At 42.1% G+C, this 17,500-nt stretch overlaps 1 protein-coding gene across 8 annotated transcripts in view; it reads left to right on the top strand.

Annotated features, from left to right (window-relative positions):
- FYN (FYN proto-oncogene, Src family tyrosine kinase) overlaps positions 1 to 17,500 on the top strand; it is a 184,595-nt gene that overhangs the window by 162,775 nt on the left and 4,320 nt on the right. For 7 of the 8 annotated variants that reach the window (XM_073337073.1, XM_073337078.1, XM_073337071.1 and 4 more), the window contains 3 exons: positions 294 to 370; positions 473 to 626; positions 12,024 to 12,155. In XM_073337073.1, coding sequence (XP_073193174.1) covers positions 294 to 370; positions 473 to 626; positions 12,024 to 12,155 — 363 coding nt within the window. The remainder of the gene's footprint in view (positions 1 to 293; positions 371 to 472; positions 627 to 12,023; positions 12,156 to 17,500) is intronic. The other variant, XR_012158024.1, reaches the window with a different exon arrangement.

Raw genomic sequence — 17,500 nt, 5'->3', positions numbered from 1 at the left:
TGGGGTTTTTGTTCCTTTTTTTTGTCTAGTTACATAATCTTCCACAAATATATAGGAGAATATAGTAAAGCAGCAGTAGCATTAATTACAAATCAATTCTGAGAATATATGTATCTGTAAGTGGGAGTTGCCCTGTTTTTGAAATATTCCCCTAATTCTGGAACCTTGACACGGTGTCACTTCAACCAAAAATATTGCTCTTAAATACTGTTTACTAAATGGAATCCCTCCCTCCTCATTAATAACCTTGTTTTCTTAAAGTGACTCTTCAGTGTTAACTTTTGCATTTGCAGGGAGTTTGCTAGACTTCTTAAAAGATGGAGAAGGAAGAGCCTTAAAGTTACCGAATTTAGTGGACATGGCAGCACAGGTATGTCTTAATTTATAAGCAAGTAGCTGAGTGTGTTTTGTACCGCAACTGTGTAGGACTTCATTTTTAAATCACGCCTATTGAGACCTGTGCTTCTAACAGGTTGCTGGAGGGATGGCTTACATTGAGCGCATGAATTATATACACAGAGACCTGCGATCCGCAAATATCCTGGTGGGGAATGGCCTAATATGCAAGATTGCTGATTTTGGATTAGCAAGATTGATTGAAGACAACGAATACACAGCGAGACAAGGTGGGAGCAGTAGCAAATGTAACCTTGAATATGGTTTTTGAAACAGATGAAGAAAAAAACATGCTAAAATACCAAGAGGTTGCTTCAAGTTCAGGATTTAACCTTCTATAAAAAATATTAACCCATGTTTTAATTCCTAATCCTGATAGAGGGCTGGGAGCTTTGCTGAGGTAGTACATAAAGCCCAGGAGAGGAGGAATGTATAATTGCTTAACTGTGACTTCTCTAGCTAATTCTGGCCAGCCCTCAACTGAAAATAATATCCAAGTGCCCTGACAGAGAACTCCTCCCCTCCCCACCCCGTCTCCCGCCATCTTCACAAGGAAAGCTGAAGAACAACAACACTACAGCACTAAGCAACATATATATGTGTAAGCTGAGGCATACGTTCATATACATATTCTAATGAAATTATTTTTTCTTCCTATATGCACTAACCATGGTAAATATTGCTGGGCTGTACTTCATTTTTCTTGGTTTTTAGTCCATTTTGGAGGAAGTTACTTTAATCAAGTACTCGTTCTTTAATACATCTGTGTGTTTCTGAGAACAGTATTTTCTTTGGGAACTTTTAGGGGGGGTTTTAATATGAAAACCGTTCTCCACTGCCACACAGATTGCTGGGCATGAGCAACCACTGATATACAATACTCTTTGAGATGGTAAGTTTTTATAGCAACCCTTACTGCACTTCCTTTAAAGGCAGCTTTTTAAAAATCCTGTGTTCATGCTGAGCCATCTCTCTCTCACACACACTCTCACACACACTTTGTACTCTGTAAGTCTTTACGAGTCATTCCTAATTTTTCAGTGTGTTCAAGTTTGCAAAGACACAGGATGTAGTTTTGGTCTGTCCAATGGCAGTACTTGCCCAATATATATCAATAAATACCACTCCAGATATTGGAACTCCATTAACCCATAGGCCTTTTGTTAAACCATATTATATGTCATCAAAAAGTAGGGAGGGTTAAATACTTCATAACCCATTAAGAGCTTTTATCTTAACCAAATGTCCCTGTTCTCGTATGGAATCTGTCTCTGTTTTAGCAAAGAGTTTTCTTTTGCTTTCTGGCTCTGAAATGTTCACCAAATGAGCCAAAGAGTTCAGAGTGCTGCATATTTCAGTGAGAGCAAAAGCCATCATGCCATTCAGATCCCTATAAATTTCTTTCAGCTGTTGTCAGCTGCACTTGTTTGCAGAAATGTGGCACCCTAACCAGCCTACACTCACACCAGTGCTAACAGTTGCTTACTGTGTCTTTCCACTTATTTGAGAGCGGTATGAGGGATCAGCTTACAGGGAGAGCCTCTTTTTCTCTGTCTGAGCTCTTAAAGAAATTGTGGTAAGTACTGATGCAGAGAGTTAACTAATGGTGATTTGAGCACTAAGTGCACATGCCGGTGCACAGGGTCCACGCCCTCAAGCCTGTCCCATATGTGAAGTCTGAGAGGTGTGCTTGAGTAAAGGCAGCAGGATCCAGCCCATAAAATAGCTTGGGGAAAAATGCTCAGTAGAAAAAATTATGATCTCCTTTTTGTTTTACTGCCACTTTTTTCTCTTTTTGGAAAGCCCCCAATGTATATTTTGACATGACTAACTATTTGTTTTAGTAGGCAACATTGCTGGACAACATTTTCTGAGCTTAGAATTCGTAGGAAATCCTTGGATGTCCTATTTCCTTTCAGGGTTACATCTCCTAGAATAGCTTAGCTGTTTTCATATGTTAGAAATCCCTGAAAGCCCCACGTGCCCTGGTTTTATTTACATTGTGAATAATCTTTGATTTTATAGGATAATAATAAGTGATTAAAGTTAGGATGGAAAAAGTTTGGACTCAGAGAGAGTAAAGATGGGTTTGGACTGGTGAAGACAAGCAAGTGTTTTAAGTTGGGGAGAGAGAATGGCCTTGTGGTTAGGATACATGCCTGAGAGTCAGAAGACCTGAGTTCTGTGTGTCCAGCACAAACTTATTGTGCGATTGTGTGCAAGTCACCTACCCTTTCTATGCTGCAGCTTCCTCTCCTGTGCCATACTTAAGTCATTTAGAGCTCTGTATAGATTGTGCCTTAGAGCAGAGCCCTGAGCAAGAGAAGATGCATGAACTGCACTGTCCCAGGATCACTCCAGGTAGCACTGTGCTGAAGGTTTACAGCTAAATCTTGTTTAAAGGGTTTCCTAGTTTTGCTGTTGCTTCTATATCCTGCTCTAAAGTAAATTTTGGCTGAGCTTGGCAACTGTATATACCGGGATGGCCAAACTTACTGACCCTCTGAGCCATATACAATAATCTTCAGAAGTTCAAGAGCTGCAAGACACGCACAACCTTTACACATGCATTTTAAAAAATATTAACATCCTACTTACTGTATCATGGCTAATTACTGCAAGAGCTAGCAGCCTTGTGGGTCTCCATCCTGGTCCTAAGTCTTTGGAAATCTAGTTGATATGTTGTCAAGGTGGTACGGAGATGCTCAGTCAGATGTTGATTTGTAAGGACTGCACAGTGTTTCGATTTTTATGAACTTCATCATGGAGTACAGTGATTCACAGCAGTATGATGTGCCAAAAATTGAAATGAGTTGCACACTAGCATTCTTGAGTTGAGGACACCTCATTCCTGGAACTTGCTTCCAGAATTCAATTGTAGACTGTGATTTATGCGTAGTCTTTAGACCCTGCTCTTCCTGGAGTTCCAGTGGTTCCTTTTCTACAGTAGATGTTTCTGTAACCATGGTTTTGGGAATTGGACAGCCGTCATTGATCACATCAACCATGAATGGGTTTTACAAGAAAGGCTAAGCAGGATCTCAGCTTCTGCAAGTCTTCAAACCTGTCCTGAAAATCATCAAGCAGTTCTTGTAATTTACCTCTGTATTCCTCAAGTTCGTGATCTTCTACAATTTCAGGGAATGTGTTTACCCTACTCTTGAGATGGGGAAAGTGGTTGAAGTCACTTGACACTATGTCTCTTTGCAGAAGCTTTAACTTATTATGGAAGCTGAAGACTGTCTGAGTAAAGTCAGAAATAATCTTATCCCTCCCTTGGAGTGCCAAGTTCAGAGTTTGCAGATGGTTCATAATATCAGTGAAAAATATCATCCTGCATCCATTGCTCATCTTTCAGTTGTGAATAGGACTTTGCTTTCCTTGAAGAAAAGGAACTGATAGGTTCCATCAGTTCCACAAATCTGTTTAAGACATTGCTGGTTGATACCCCTGTGGAGCTGAAGCTGCGAGCACCAGTTCAAACCCCTCTTCCCCGCAGGGTGAAGCCGCAGGCTCTGCAAGCTGCAGCTGACCTGACAAAGAGCCACATGTGGCTCGCGAGCCGCAGTTTGGCCATGCCTGGTATATACTCAGTTTCGCTCAGTTCCAATTACCCTGGTTTCTAATACAATTTGAGTAACCAGTATGAACCTAGGGACTTAGAAACAGGTTTAAAATCCCTTCATAACCTAACACTTTTGCCTAGAATCTGATTTAAATTGGCTTTAATCATGTTTCTTAACTCAGTTTTGAGTACTAATATGGTGGGGACTATAGTAGCATAAAGAAGTTGTGCTGCCTTTGCATGTTTCCCATGACCTATCAGTCTAATTCTCTAAGGGCACGCATCTGGGGACTGCTCTGTTTATCTAGACGGCTACTGCCTCTGTGGTGATTCTGACACACAGGAGTGGAAAATGGGGGCAGGGGGCGGCAGATTGTCAGTTCCTTTTGGAGAAAGGAAGTGCTGGACCGTGTGAAATCTGAAGATTAAAGTTTAAAATAAAGTAGCTTAGGTCACAATCTCCTCTCCACTTTTCTCTGGGAGCTAATTTTGTTTGGGGGTTTTTTTGCAAGGGGGGCGGGGGAATTATTTCTTCCCCGTGTCCCCAGAAAGTGTTACTTTTGGATCCATGTAAATATTTTGAAAGGAAACAGATGGGGATGATCTAAGCCCCAGTGGTTTAACATGTGGGATTCTTGGTCCAGATGAATCTTTCTCAGCTGGTGGTAACATTTTGTTGACCGGAAAGTTTATTTTTATTTTGGATTTAAGCAGAGGCCTGACTGCTCATGATTTATGAAAGGTAAATAGCAAGCGGTTAGGTCCATGCATCCACCGTTTCTCAGCAATCATCAGGAAGGAAACAGATGGTCACACCCAGTGTGATTTAAAGAGTGTGACTAGAAACTATGTACTGCCATTGAATATATGGAAAACATCATTTGGCTTCTAGTGAACATTTGGCTTCTCTTGTCTTGCTTTGTTGTCAAAAAATAAATCTTGCTTTTCTAGTACGTAAGTGAATAATCAAAGGAAAGAAATTGTATATTAAAATGATACTCATTTGAAAGGCTATTGCCTCTTTGCCAGTTGCCACCGTATCACTTTCCTCTGGGTCACGCTCTAATTTTTCTGCCTGGTTGTCTTAAATGGCATTGCTTGTGTCAGCCTTGTACAGCAAGCTTCAAAGTTAATTGTCTCCCTACTGCCTCCTTCTCTCCTGCAGACCAGTGAGTCAGAGTCCTTGCATCACTTTCTACCCGAGACTTCCCATACGGCATTGTTCCCATTGAACTTTGAACCAGATCAGTGATGTAGAGCCTTAGCCAGGCACATGGCATGACTGCTTGGGAGAGCTGCTGGGAAGGAGTGGTTCCTATTATAAGCAGAAGCAGCTGAAACAAATTTAAAATGTCCTTCGTAAAATGGGATTTATTTTCCAGTCCATGTGTCTGTTGCATATATTGGCAGCACTTGTGGTAATGCTACTCCAACACTGATGAAACAATAAGGATTTTTCTGATGCCTTCCAGACCCCCTAGAGCTATTTTTGTAGCTCGTGTATGTGTGTTTGTGAACTCTCAGATACATTTTTGTCTCAATACTCTGGTGTATCTGCTTTGATTTTTCTTGAAATGGGAGTTTTCTTTGTGCTCTGTCAGTCCTTTGTAGAGAACTGACACCTGGTTCTCCAGCTAACCAGACCACATTGTTTGGAATTGACTATACCGCAGTACAGCACATCCAAGGTTAGGTTCCTGTTCTTCATCTCTCATTTCCAGGGCCAGCAGTAGCATGGAAGGAAAGGAGTAATGACTCGTTTTGCTCGACAGCAAACCCTAAGTGTTTGAGAAAAAAACACTGATGGGCTTCAAAGGAAACCCCATCCAATTGTCCTCAACAGACAGGAGAGTGACCAATTAGAGAGGCTTGGGGGTTCTGAGTAGGGGAGACAGAGCTCTGTTAAGAACTTGGAGTTCCCCCAAGACCCATTTCCCCAGGTGAGATGGGGTAAGGACCTTGTTCTTGTTTCTAACTTTTTACCAGGCTCATAATTTCATATTAGTTCACTCAGCAAACAAGATATAATAGTACATTTTTGGCTTAGGTCCTCCCACACAGCATTTGTCTACCAAAACTGACTTGTTTCCTGTTACATGCTTGCTTCAGCATTTTTTATCTCTGTGGCTTTCCCTTTCCAGCCCCAAATGCTACTTAACATTGAACTAAATTCTCTAATAGTTGACCTAATAGTTTCCTTGGTTTATCGTTTTAGCTTCTGTTTAAAAAAAAAAAAAGTATACCCTCAGAGTCTTGTTTTCTCAAGAAAGGTAGTGTACTCTGCCAAGCCCAGTGCTTGTTCTTGGTGACCTGTAGTAACAAGTTTGTTTCAGCGTAGAGTGCAGTGATACAGCAGCAGCTTTGGGAGAGTGGGGACACAGTTTCAATTGTCAGATTTTTGTGTGTTTGTTTTTCTTACGGTTTTAAATGTAAAAATACAAAACAAAAGCCTTGAGGGATTTCCTTAGCATGAGAAAATACATTCTGGGAGTTCCACCCAGCTCCTCCCCCTACTCTTATCATGAAACGCATTGTCGGGGAAAGGAGAATTAAATTGGGCTTACTGTCCTCCTGATCCTGATGAAGTCTAGTTTGGAGACGCCTTGTTCTTCCTCATCCTGCCCAGACATCCAGGGAGTTTAGTAACAGGCCTGTGACTCTTATTAATATCCTTTTCTAGTAGAGTCACTGGCCTAAGAATCCATGTGTCTGGTGGACTTTATTTCCTTGCACTGACTCCAGTGAGCTAGCTGTTTGTCTGAAGGCCATGATGTAAGTAGCACAGCCAGACAAGAATTGCTGCTCTCACACAGAATTAATTCAGAAACTGTTTGATAAGTGGGGATAAAAGCAATCAGTTCAGACTTGACTTCTGGGTAAGGACAAACTATGCTGACCTAATTTATTTAGATAGTGATTGGTTTGTCAGTCACGTTACAGATCTGTTAGATTTTAATAAACACAGTACCTACATTTCTGGCAGAAACCACTGAGCCAGATCCCCCTCTAATATAAATCTGCATAGTTGCATCCACAACAGTGGAGATAAACCAAATTACTCCAGATGAGGATCTGGCCCATGAGACTTCTTAGCACATCAAAAAGAAAAGGAGTACTTGTGGCACCTTAGAGACTAACAAATTTATTTGAGCATAAGCTTTTGTGAGCTACAGCTCACTTCATCGGATGCATGCAGTGGAAAATACAGTGAGGAGATTTATATACACAGAGAACATGAAACAATGGGTGTTACCATACACACTGTAACAAGAGTGATCAGCTAAGGTGAGCTCTTACCAGCAGGAGAGCTGGGGGGTGGGGGGGCTTTTATAGAGAAAATCAAGGTGGGCCATTTCCTGCAGTTGACAAGAACGTGTGAGGAGCAGTGGAGGGGGAATAGACATGGGGAAATAGTTTTACTTTGTGTAATGACCCATCCACTCCCAGTCTTTATTCAAGCCTAAGTTAATTGTATCCAGGTTGCAAATTAATTCCAATTTAGCAGTCTCTCGTTGGAGTCTGGTTTTGAAGTTTTTTTTTTGTTTTTTTGTTTTTTTGTTTTTTTTTAAGAATTGCCACTTTTAGGTCTGTAATTGAGTGACCAAAGAGACTGAAGTGTTCTCCGACTGGTTTATGAATGTTATAATTCTTGACGTCTGATTTGTGTCCATTTATTCTTTTACGTAGAGACTGTACAGTTTGACCAATGTACATGGCAGAGGGGCATTGCCGGCACATGATGGCATATATCACATTGGTAGTTGTGCAGGTGAACAAGCCTCTGATAGTGTGGCTGACGTGATTAGGCCCTATGATGGTGTCCCCTGAATAGATATGTGGACACAGTTGGCAACGGGCTATGTTGCAAGGATAGGTTCTTGGGTTAGTGGTTTTGCTGTGTGGTGTGTGGGTGCTTGTGAGTATTTGCTTCAGGTTAGGGGGCTGTCTGTAAGCAAGGACTGGCCTGTCTCCCAAGATCTGTGAGAGTGTTGAGTCATCCTTCAGGATAGGTTGTAGATCCTTGATGTTGCGTTGGAGAGGTTTTAGTTGGGGGCTGAAGGTGACGGCTAGTGGCGTTCTGTTATTTTCTTTGTTAGGCCTGTCCTGTAGTAGGTAACTTCTGGGTACTCTTCTGGCTCTGTCAATCTGTTTCTTCACTTCCGCAGGTGGGTATTGTAGTTGTAAGAATGCTTGATAGAGATCTTGTAGGTGTTTGTCTCTCTCTGCGGGGTTGGGGCAAATGCGGTTGTATCGTAGAGCTTGGCTTTAGACAATGGATCGTGTGGTGTGGTCTGGATGAAAGCTGGAGGCATGTAGGTAGGCAAAGCGGTCAGTAGGTTTCCGATATAGGGTGGTGTTTATGTGACCATCGCTTATTAGCACCGTAGTGTCCATGAAGTGAATCTCTTGTGTGGATTGGTGCTAAAAGGGAGGCCAGGCCTTGGCCATATCCCCTTCAAGGTTGCCAGCACTGCTGATCAACCACCCCCTTGCTCTCAGAAGGCTTGTCTACACTATAGCATTTTGGTGTTGCGATCCCTTAGCCACCTATAAAAGCACCTACAGCTTCTTACAGAGGTGATGTACAGCAAACACTTCGCACCATCACTGTGATTGCAGGCTAGACAGTGTCATACACTGCAACATGGCCCTCTACACTATTGCAGTGCTGGTGTGAACATGAAATGCAAACATTGCAATTGCAGCAGCACAATTGGGTCTCTCGGTGCAATCTCACAGTGCTCCCGCCCCACCACACAGTGATGGCTCTGCCAGTTTAGAGCATGGCATCTGTCAGGATACTCATCTGCCCACTTCCTTGTGACATGTGTGGATCTTCAAGCAGGTCAGGGCCATCTGGAGCAGTAATCCAAACCTATACAAAATGTTAACCATACAGATGCGCATTTCACGCTTTCTCTAGAGAGCTGTGCGAGGCTCGTAGTCCTCACTCCTCAGCATTGCCAGTAATTGGGGAAACCAGGTAGGGGCCAGCCTCCTACAGCCAATGCTGATGCTGAGGGGGGATGAGGGGTCCAGACAGCCATTCTCATCCGTTGCACACAGCAATGATTTGTAGACACCACCTCTAAGATAGATTTTAAGGAATCATTTAGAAGAGGATAAGGCGGTTCTCTGCAAATTTTGACAGGAAGTTTTGTAATCTCAGACCAGTCCCTTAAGGAAATAACATAAGAGAATGTGCTCATAGCCAAAATTTTCAAACCTGAATGCCTAAAATTAGGCTCCTAGATCTGTGTTCACCCACATAAGTATGAAACGGCCTGGCTTTCAGACATCCTGAGCATCTGCAAGTCCCACTGAAGTCAGCAGGAGCTGCAGGTGCAGAACACTGTGGAGTCAGGCTATGTTTATAGGGGTATCTACAAGGGTTCCTCACTTCAGGCACCCATATTTGAAAACGTTGGGGCTGTGTCTTTAAGTTTGGCAAGACTTACCTAAGCAACTCAACCTGTGTTCCATTTGCTTCAGCAATATGTATTGGTAAATAATTCAGCTCTTGAGTTTAAAATTATTCCTACAATATATTTAAATAATGTCTGGCGTTTTACCAATTAAAGGAACTCAAAATTTACTTTGTCTACTTTGTATTCTGAGCCCAAGTCATATTGCTTAGAACAGGAGAAAATTCAAGGCACTGATCACTGAATGAGATAGCAAAACAGTATTAGCAAATTACTATAAGTAGTGCAGTAAATTAACTACCTAGAAGTTATTTGTCAAAGTTGTGATTTCCATGAATCTTTTTAAAGCTAAACAACTTCTATGAGCAAACACTAACAATTCTCACTAATTCAATATGTTTCACAGTTTGAGAGTGTTTGCCACTAGGAATCAGAAAAAGGTAATGCCACTTAATTATACTGCAAGATTTTTTTAAAAGTAATACTTTACCATTTTTGTAGAAAAATGTTTTAATGATTGGAAAAGCAAATAAATCAATGTTTAAAGACCCATTATTTTACTGACTGATAAAGGCAAAAATCAACCCTGTTGCCACCATTGGTACCTATATGCTATGATGATGGATGAACACATTAGAACTGCACATCACTACAGACTTTTCAGTTCAGGGAACATAAAAGGACATTGTCGAGATATAAATCACAGGCCAAAATTCTGCCCTGACATCACATCCAAAGAAACTTCATTTGCAGTATTTTTTTTTAATCCTTGCATGTTACCAGTAACATGTAACATTTTTAATGTATGGTTTACTGTTTGTATTTTTGCTCCCTTTGGACAGTGAAGCTAGAAAGGTGTGTTTCTAATAAATTTCACTTCTATTCTCATGCACTAGCATGGCGTAGCAATGTTTGAGTTGTGACTGCTGCAGGGAAATGTTAATTGAAAACATTTTTATTGGGAGAAAACATGCACAAAAGTTTCTATTGGTTTTTAAAATTTCTTTTTTATAAAACCTCAATGTTGAGTTTAAATTCTTTGACAATGTGTCTCTGAGAGAAACATGTTAACAAGGACCTTGGGGGAGAGAGAGACAGCCTCACTTCAGTCCCTGGAAAAATTATGGAGCAGGTCCTCAAGAAAACCATTCTGAAGCACTTGGAGGAGAGGAAGGTGATCAGGAACAGTCAACATGGATACACCAAGGGCAAGTCATGCCTGACAAATCTGACTGCCTTCTATGTTGAGATAACTAGCTCTGTGGATATGGGGAAAGCAATGGACGTGGTATATCTTGACTTTAGCAAAGCTTTTGATACGGTCTCCCACAGAATTCTTGCCAGCAAGTTAAAAAAGTATGGATTGGATGAATGGAATATAAGGTGGATAAAAAGCTGGCTAGAATGTCAGGCTCAACGGGTAGTGATCAATGGCTCGATGTCTAGTTGGCAGGTGGTATCAAGCAGAGTACCCCGGGGTTGGTCCTGGGGCTGGTTTTGTTCCAGAGCTTTGTAAATGATCTAGATGATGGGATGGATTGCACCCTCAGCAAGTTCACAGATGCCACTAAGCTGGGGGGAGAGGGATAGGGTCCAGACAAATGGGAGGATTGCGTTAAAAGAAATCTGATGAGGTTCAACAAAGACAAGTACAGAGTCCTGCACTTAGGACGGAAGAATCCCATGCACCGCTACAGGCTGGGGACCGACTGGCTAAGCAGCAGGTCTGCAGAAAAGGACCTAGGGGTTACAGTGGATGGGAAACTGGGATATGAGTCAACAGTGTGCCCTTGTTGCCAAGAAGGCTAATGGCATATTGGGCTGCATTAGTAGGAGCACTGCCAGCAGATTAAGGGAAGTGATTGTTCCCCTCTATTCGGCACTGGTGAAGCCACATCTGGAGTGTTACGTCCAGTTTTGGGCTCCCCACTACAGAAAGGATGTGGATAAATTGGAGAGAGTCCAGTGGAGGGCAATGAAAATGATCAGGGGGCTGGGGCACATGACTTACAAAGAGAGGCTGAGGGAACTGGGCGTGTTTTAGTCTGCAGAAGAGAAGAGTAAGGGGGGGATTTGATAGCAGCCTTCAAGTACCTGAAGGGGGATTCCAAAGAGGATGGAGCTCAGCTGTTCTCTGTGGTGGCAGACGACAGAACAAGGAGTAATGGTCTCAAGTTGCAGTGGGGGAGGTCTATGTTGGATATTAGGAAATCCTATTTCACTAGGAGGGTGGTGAAGCACTGGAATGGGTTACCTAGGGAGGTGGTGGAATCTCTATCCTTAGAGGTTTTTAAGGCTTGGCTTGACAAAGCCCTGGCTGGGATGATTTAGTTGGTGTTGGTCCTGCTTTGAGCAGGGGGTTGGCCTAGATGACCTCCTGAGGTCTCTTCCAATCCTAATCTTCTACGATTCTATGATCCCACAAGCCCCTCTTAAGCCTTCCCTTCCCTTCACAAATTCTACCCACCCTACTTCCTGTGAATCACACATTACAGCCTTGACCATATTCCACTGAGTTATTTGCTAATGTCTCTGTGCAGAACTTTGACTGTTGCAGCACCCACAGAATGAAACCGTCATTTGTTACGCCTGTACTGCCCACATCTTGTTCATAATTCATTTGTTTCTTTCACTAGGTGCAAAGTTCCCCATTAAATGGACTGCGCCAGAAGCAGCATTGTATGGAAGGTTCACAATAAAATCAGATGTATGGTCTTTTGGAATATTACTCACAGAGCTTGTAACAAAAGGGAGAGTGCCATATCCAGGTAAGAAAAGCAGTCGACAATACTAATCTAGGTCTCAATTTAGGAAGGTTCTTAAGCGCATTCATAACTTTACATGTAAGCAGTTCCATTGAATTCAGGTGGGATTGTACTCACATGCTTAAAGTTGCGCATATGCCTAAACATTTTCCTAATTTAGGGCCCTAATGTGTCCATGCCATTATAAGGGTGGTGTCTGGACAGTAAATCTAACCTACCTTCATTCTAATTTCTTTTTACTGATATCAATTAAATTGATCATTTGTTTCCAGCAAAATAATTAAGACAATGTAAAATACTGTATTTTAGCCCAAATAAGTCACAGTAGCATTTGCATTCAATTTTTTTTTTAATATCAGTAGATAAGATACAGAATGGATTTATCCATTTATACATCAGTCTAGTTGTACTAGCTTTGATACCTGACGTTGCCAGAACTCTATTTAAATACTTCTAAATCTCAATCCTGGGTATAAAAACCGATGGAAGTGAAAAAAATTATTTATGCAACATGTAGGTACCAGTCCAGAGCAGGTTCACAAAAGATTTAAATCCTCTAGGGAGGGGAAAGTGAGGGCCTGTTACTTTCTTTGTTGAAATCCTGTTATGGAGTGATACTTACATTAAAGATGAGTGGACGTGCTTGTGCACGTTTTCAGAAGGGACAGTTTCACTCTTAACAGCTTCTAAGGAGAGAGGTGTTCATGTGGCTTGAGGGGGAAGGAAATGGTGGCAACAGTGCACTTCATGGAGAATACATTTCTTCTTTCCTTAACATTGTGAATACAGTCTGTGAAATGAGAAAACTAGAATGTCTAGACCCTTTGTATTTTTCCTTAAGACTTGTCCAAATAGTTAAGCACTGATAAAGGTTATTAGTGCGCGGGTTTTGTATGCTATAACAAGTTATAATTGAAAGATTATAGGTAGGTAGGTTATAATTGAAAGGATGCTAAAACAGTTTGTGTGATGCTGTAGAGTCAATTTCTATAATTATCAAAGCAGTCAAAGCCATATCAAATACTAGCTTCTGAAGAGAGTTAAGGATACAGTCTACAGACACTGCTGCTTATAGTCTTGGGGGCTGGAAAAAAGAAAACACCCTCACTTGAGATGTGCTCCAAGAGATGATAGAATGTCTGTGGATCAAGGAGTACTTGTGGCACCTTAGAGACTAACCAATTTATTTGAGCATAAGCTTTCGTGAGCTACAGCTCACTTCATCGGATGCATACTGTGGAAACTGCAGAAGACATTATATACACAGAGACCATGAAACAATACCTCCTCCCACCCCACTCTCCTGCTGGTAATAGCTTATCTAAAGTGATCACTCTCCTTACAATGTGTATGATAATCAAGGTGGGCCATTTCCAGCACAAATCCAGGTTTTCTCACCTCCCCCCCCTTTTTCCAAAAACCACACACACAAACTCGCTCTCCTGCTGGTAATAGCTTATCCAAAGTGACCACTCTCCTTACAATGTGTATGAAAATCAAGGATGGCCCACCTTGCTATTACCAGCAGGAGAGTGGGGTGTGAGGAGGTATTGTTTCATGGTCTCTGTGTATATAATGTCTTCTGCAGTTTCCACAGCATGCATCCGATGAAGTGAGCTGTAGCTCACGAAAGCTTATGCTCAAATAAATTGGTTAGTCTCTAAGGTGCCACAAGTACTCCCTTTCTTTTTGCGAATACAGACTAACACGGCTGTTACTCTGAAACCTGTCTGTGGATCGTTTGACCAGGCGTGAACCTACAGGTCTGCATGCAGAGAGATACCATGCCATAGAATACCTGGGGCAAAAGGGTTATTTTATCATCTTGTTTTGTTTGGGTAAAATGGGGCAGACACAATGTAGAGCAGAAAAGGGAAGACAGACAGAGGAGGGGGAAATATGGTGGGTATGAATGGGAAGTACGGTATTCTCTCTCCCTCAGTCTGCAAATCAAGCACCCCAGTGCTCCATTTTGGGTGAGACGGAGGCGAAGCTGTGAGCCTCAGACACTGTGATGAAAAGGAGGCAGAGATTAAGGAGATGTCAAGGCTCACAATTAAACCTTACACCACAGCCCTAGCAATCCCTGCCAGCAGTAGCATGATTTCTTAACAGATGGGCTGCAATGTTCAGTTAATTTATTGGTGCTCTCTTTAACCCTTTATAAGACAGGGGCTTGAAGTAAGCAACTTCAACAGTATTAGTCACTATTAGTACATGGGAGGGAAATAAAAACTATATGGGCTGTGAGAGAACCAAAGCCAAAATGAATATCAACTTATTTTTAGTTTTTCTGTTTTTGCTTTACCTAGATTCCCCTTGGATCTTAATCTTCTCTTTCAGTTCAGAAGTAGGAGGCTACAATTCTTTGGCTGTTGTGTGGCAGGATTATTGTTTAAAATGTTGCTTTTCAGGCAGTGCAGCCACACATTCCAGCTACACTGACCAAGCACATCTGTCTTGCCTGTCCTGCTTTCTGGTGTTAAAATTGCTATTAGTATGTGCATGCACGGAACAGCAGCATATGTACATGCTCTACTTGGAGAAGTATCTGCCACAGTGTCATCAAATCCTGTACGGAATTCCATCCGAGTGTGGCCTTTGGAAAATAGCAAAGCTCTGTTTACAAACGCTAAGGGCCCAGTTGTGCAACCACGTCTCACGGCAAATAGTACCTATTACATATACGCAGACACTCTCCCATGGATTTCAGCGGGACTGTTTGGGTCATAAGATACTGTTCACTGTGAGGAAGAGTCAGTCATTCGGCTGTTAGCTCAAAATATCCAAGCTGTTTCTGGAAAATATTAGCTAATGCCATGAGGATTATTCTTGCTTTAGGAAAAAAATACATAGGAAATGATAACAAAAACCATTTTTAAAAATGGATAATTTTCTTCCCTCTTGAGGGTTTGAAAGTGTGGTGTTGCCTCTTTCTTGGCCTTTCCAGTGGTTGTCCCCCTTGGGGTGTGGCTAGGTAAGTATATTAGCTTGGGTATGTGAGTATAAAAGTAGCCTGATCCTTCACTCTTACACTGGTTTTACTCTGGTGCAGCTCCACTGACTGCTCTGGAGTTACACTGGTTTTTATGCTGGTGTAACAGAGTGAAGAATGAGGCCCAGAGATGGGCCAGAGCTGGAACTTTTACCCAGTCCACCTGTCAACTTTGCTGACTCAGCCTGAGCTTCATCTTCCAAAGACAACTCCTGCTTTTGTTTTTGTAAAACTGAAACTTGGCCTTTTTGATGGGCCTCTTTAAAAATTGCCTCCAAATTGGCACCCTCATTCACACACCCAAAGTTGATAGCTACTCGGTTTTTGTGCTGAATGCTGTCTGCATATGCAGATGTCTCTGCCTATTAGAGGACATTTTCTTAAAATCTGACCCATAGCATAAGTAAGGGTATCAATGCCATCTGAGGGGTAGACAGACAGTTTTTCTTAGCTGTTGACCGAATTTATTCTTATGTTGTACAGAGTTAAATGCAATTTAAACATGTCTCAAACTATTTAATATCACACATGGAAAAAAGGATATCATATGAAGGATTACAACATCATGATACAATTGACTGTACTTCATCTTTAGCTAACAAATGCTACTTAGTGACTGTGGCATCACATTTTACAGATAAATATACACGATTCTCTGACTAAGAACATTGGCTTTGAAGGATACAGTTGTTTGATCTGGTATTTGCCTTTCTCTTGCAGAGGTACTTCAATATATATTTTTGGTATAGTAAACAAGGAAATGAGACACACGCGATCCAGATGTGCTTCTCTAGTTTGGTTTTTTTTTGAGCACCTAGAGAAAAAGAAATATTGATGCCAGGGTCTCGGGAGCTGGCTTCACAAATCTCTGCCACTGGGTTCAACACCCAGTTCAGTCTACAAACCTGCAGCACCTCGAATGAAGCAGAGAGGGATCCTTATTGTTTGTGTAGTGTCGGTAATAAGGTGGGTAATGTACAATACCCAAATTAAACTGTTCCTACCCTGATGATTTTAGGGTATAGCTGTTTCTTCACTGCAAAGAAGGTGTTTTTTACTAACGTGCATTAGCTATCCTGCTGTAAAACCCTAGTGGAGACTAGGCACTATAGTCTTTACCATTAGGTAGCTAGGCAAGGTCAGCACTTTTCCTCACATCTCTGGTTGACCTCACCTACTGTCCCTCACAGTAGTACTCAAGTGCCTTGTTTCCACAAGGTTTTACAGCAGGGAGCTTATGTGGGTTAGTTATCCCATGGTAGTGAAGACCTGGCCTTAGACTAAAATTGTCAAGGTAAGGACAGTTTTACTTTGTTATTGTACAAGTACCAAGCGCATTGATGCTAAACAAGTAGTGAGATACAGTCTTAAAGACGCAAAAGGTATTGTGAGAAATTAGCTGTGAGGTTGATTTTGAGGTTTGATTGTGTTACAGCTATACATATAACTCACTTTTTATGGGTAGCCCAGAAGAAACATTTAGTGAAGGAACGTGAAGGCGGAGAGGGTGATTGTATGGCAAACTGGGACAGGGAAGTAATTCATGCAGAGGTGGCAGCATGGCTGTATAATGCAGGAATTGGGAAAGCTTTTATTTAAGGGAGATATCCTTTGGATCATCATAGTAAGAGCTCCGTAGGAAGAGAAATCTAAATTAACCTGTGAAAAAGATATGACAAATCATGGGTGTCCCGAAATATCCCAGTTTAATTTAGAGTGTGGTTATATGCTGTGCCTTTAAAAGATGCAGCACAAAACTCGGCCCAGGGAAAAGGAGTAGGGGAGTAAACTAGCATAAAGCCATCACTGCACACTCCTGATTTAGGGCTAAAGAGGCCGCTGCTGAAATTTAGACAGCCCTTTGGAGCTAAGGTCCAGAAACCTGTTCCCTGAGTGCTGTCCACAGTCTCTGTAGCATGCGTGCCCCTCCCCCTCGACTCTGCCTTCTGCTCCAGGGCTGACAAGGGAGTCCTCAGAAGACAGCCTGCAGCACTCTTCCTCAGTTTGGGCACGTCTTCACTGGCAACATGAAAGCCCTGCCGCGGCTGCACTTTAACGTGGCTTGTGTAGTCAGAGCAGAGCTCTGGGAGAGAGCTCTCCCCGTGCTCCAAAAAACCCACCCCCACGACAGGCCTAGCTGGCAGCACTAGTGCACTGTCTGAGCTGCCACTTTACAGCGCGGAAACTTGCAGCGCTCAGGGTATTTTTCCACACCCCTGAGCGAGAAAGTTGCAGCGCTGTAAAGTGCCAGTGTAGACAAGCCCTTTGTTTGCTAGTGGGACTTCTCCACAAGCCAGAACTGAGCTTTTAGATTCCATTTATGACACTCCATCCCTTTCCTCCAAAATAAAGG

The sequence above is a fragment of the Lepidochelys kempii genome, chromosome 3, assembly GCF_965140265.1.
Source record: "Lepidochelys kempii isolate rLepKem1 chromosome 3, rLepKem1.hap2, whole genome shotgun sequence".
NCBI classification, from domain to species: domain Eukaryota; kingdom Metazoa; phylum Chordata; order Testudines; family Cheloniidae; genus Lepidochelys; species Lepidochelys kempii.
Note: the sequence above shows the minus strand (reverse complement) of the source record. Positions and strands in the feature narration are given on the sequence as shown.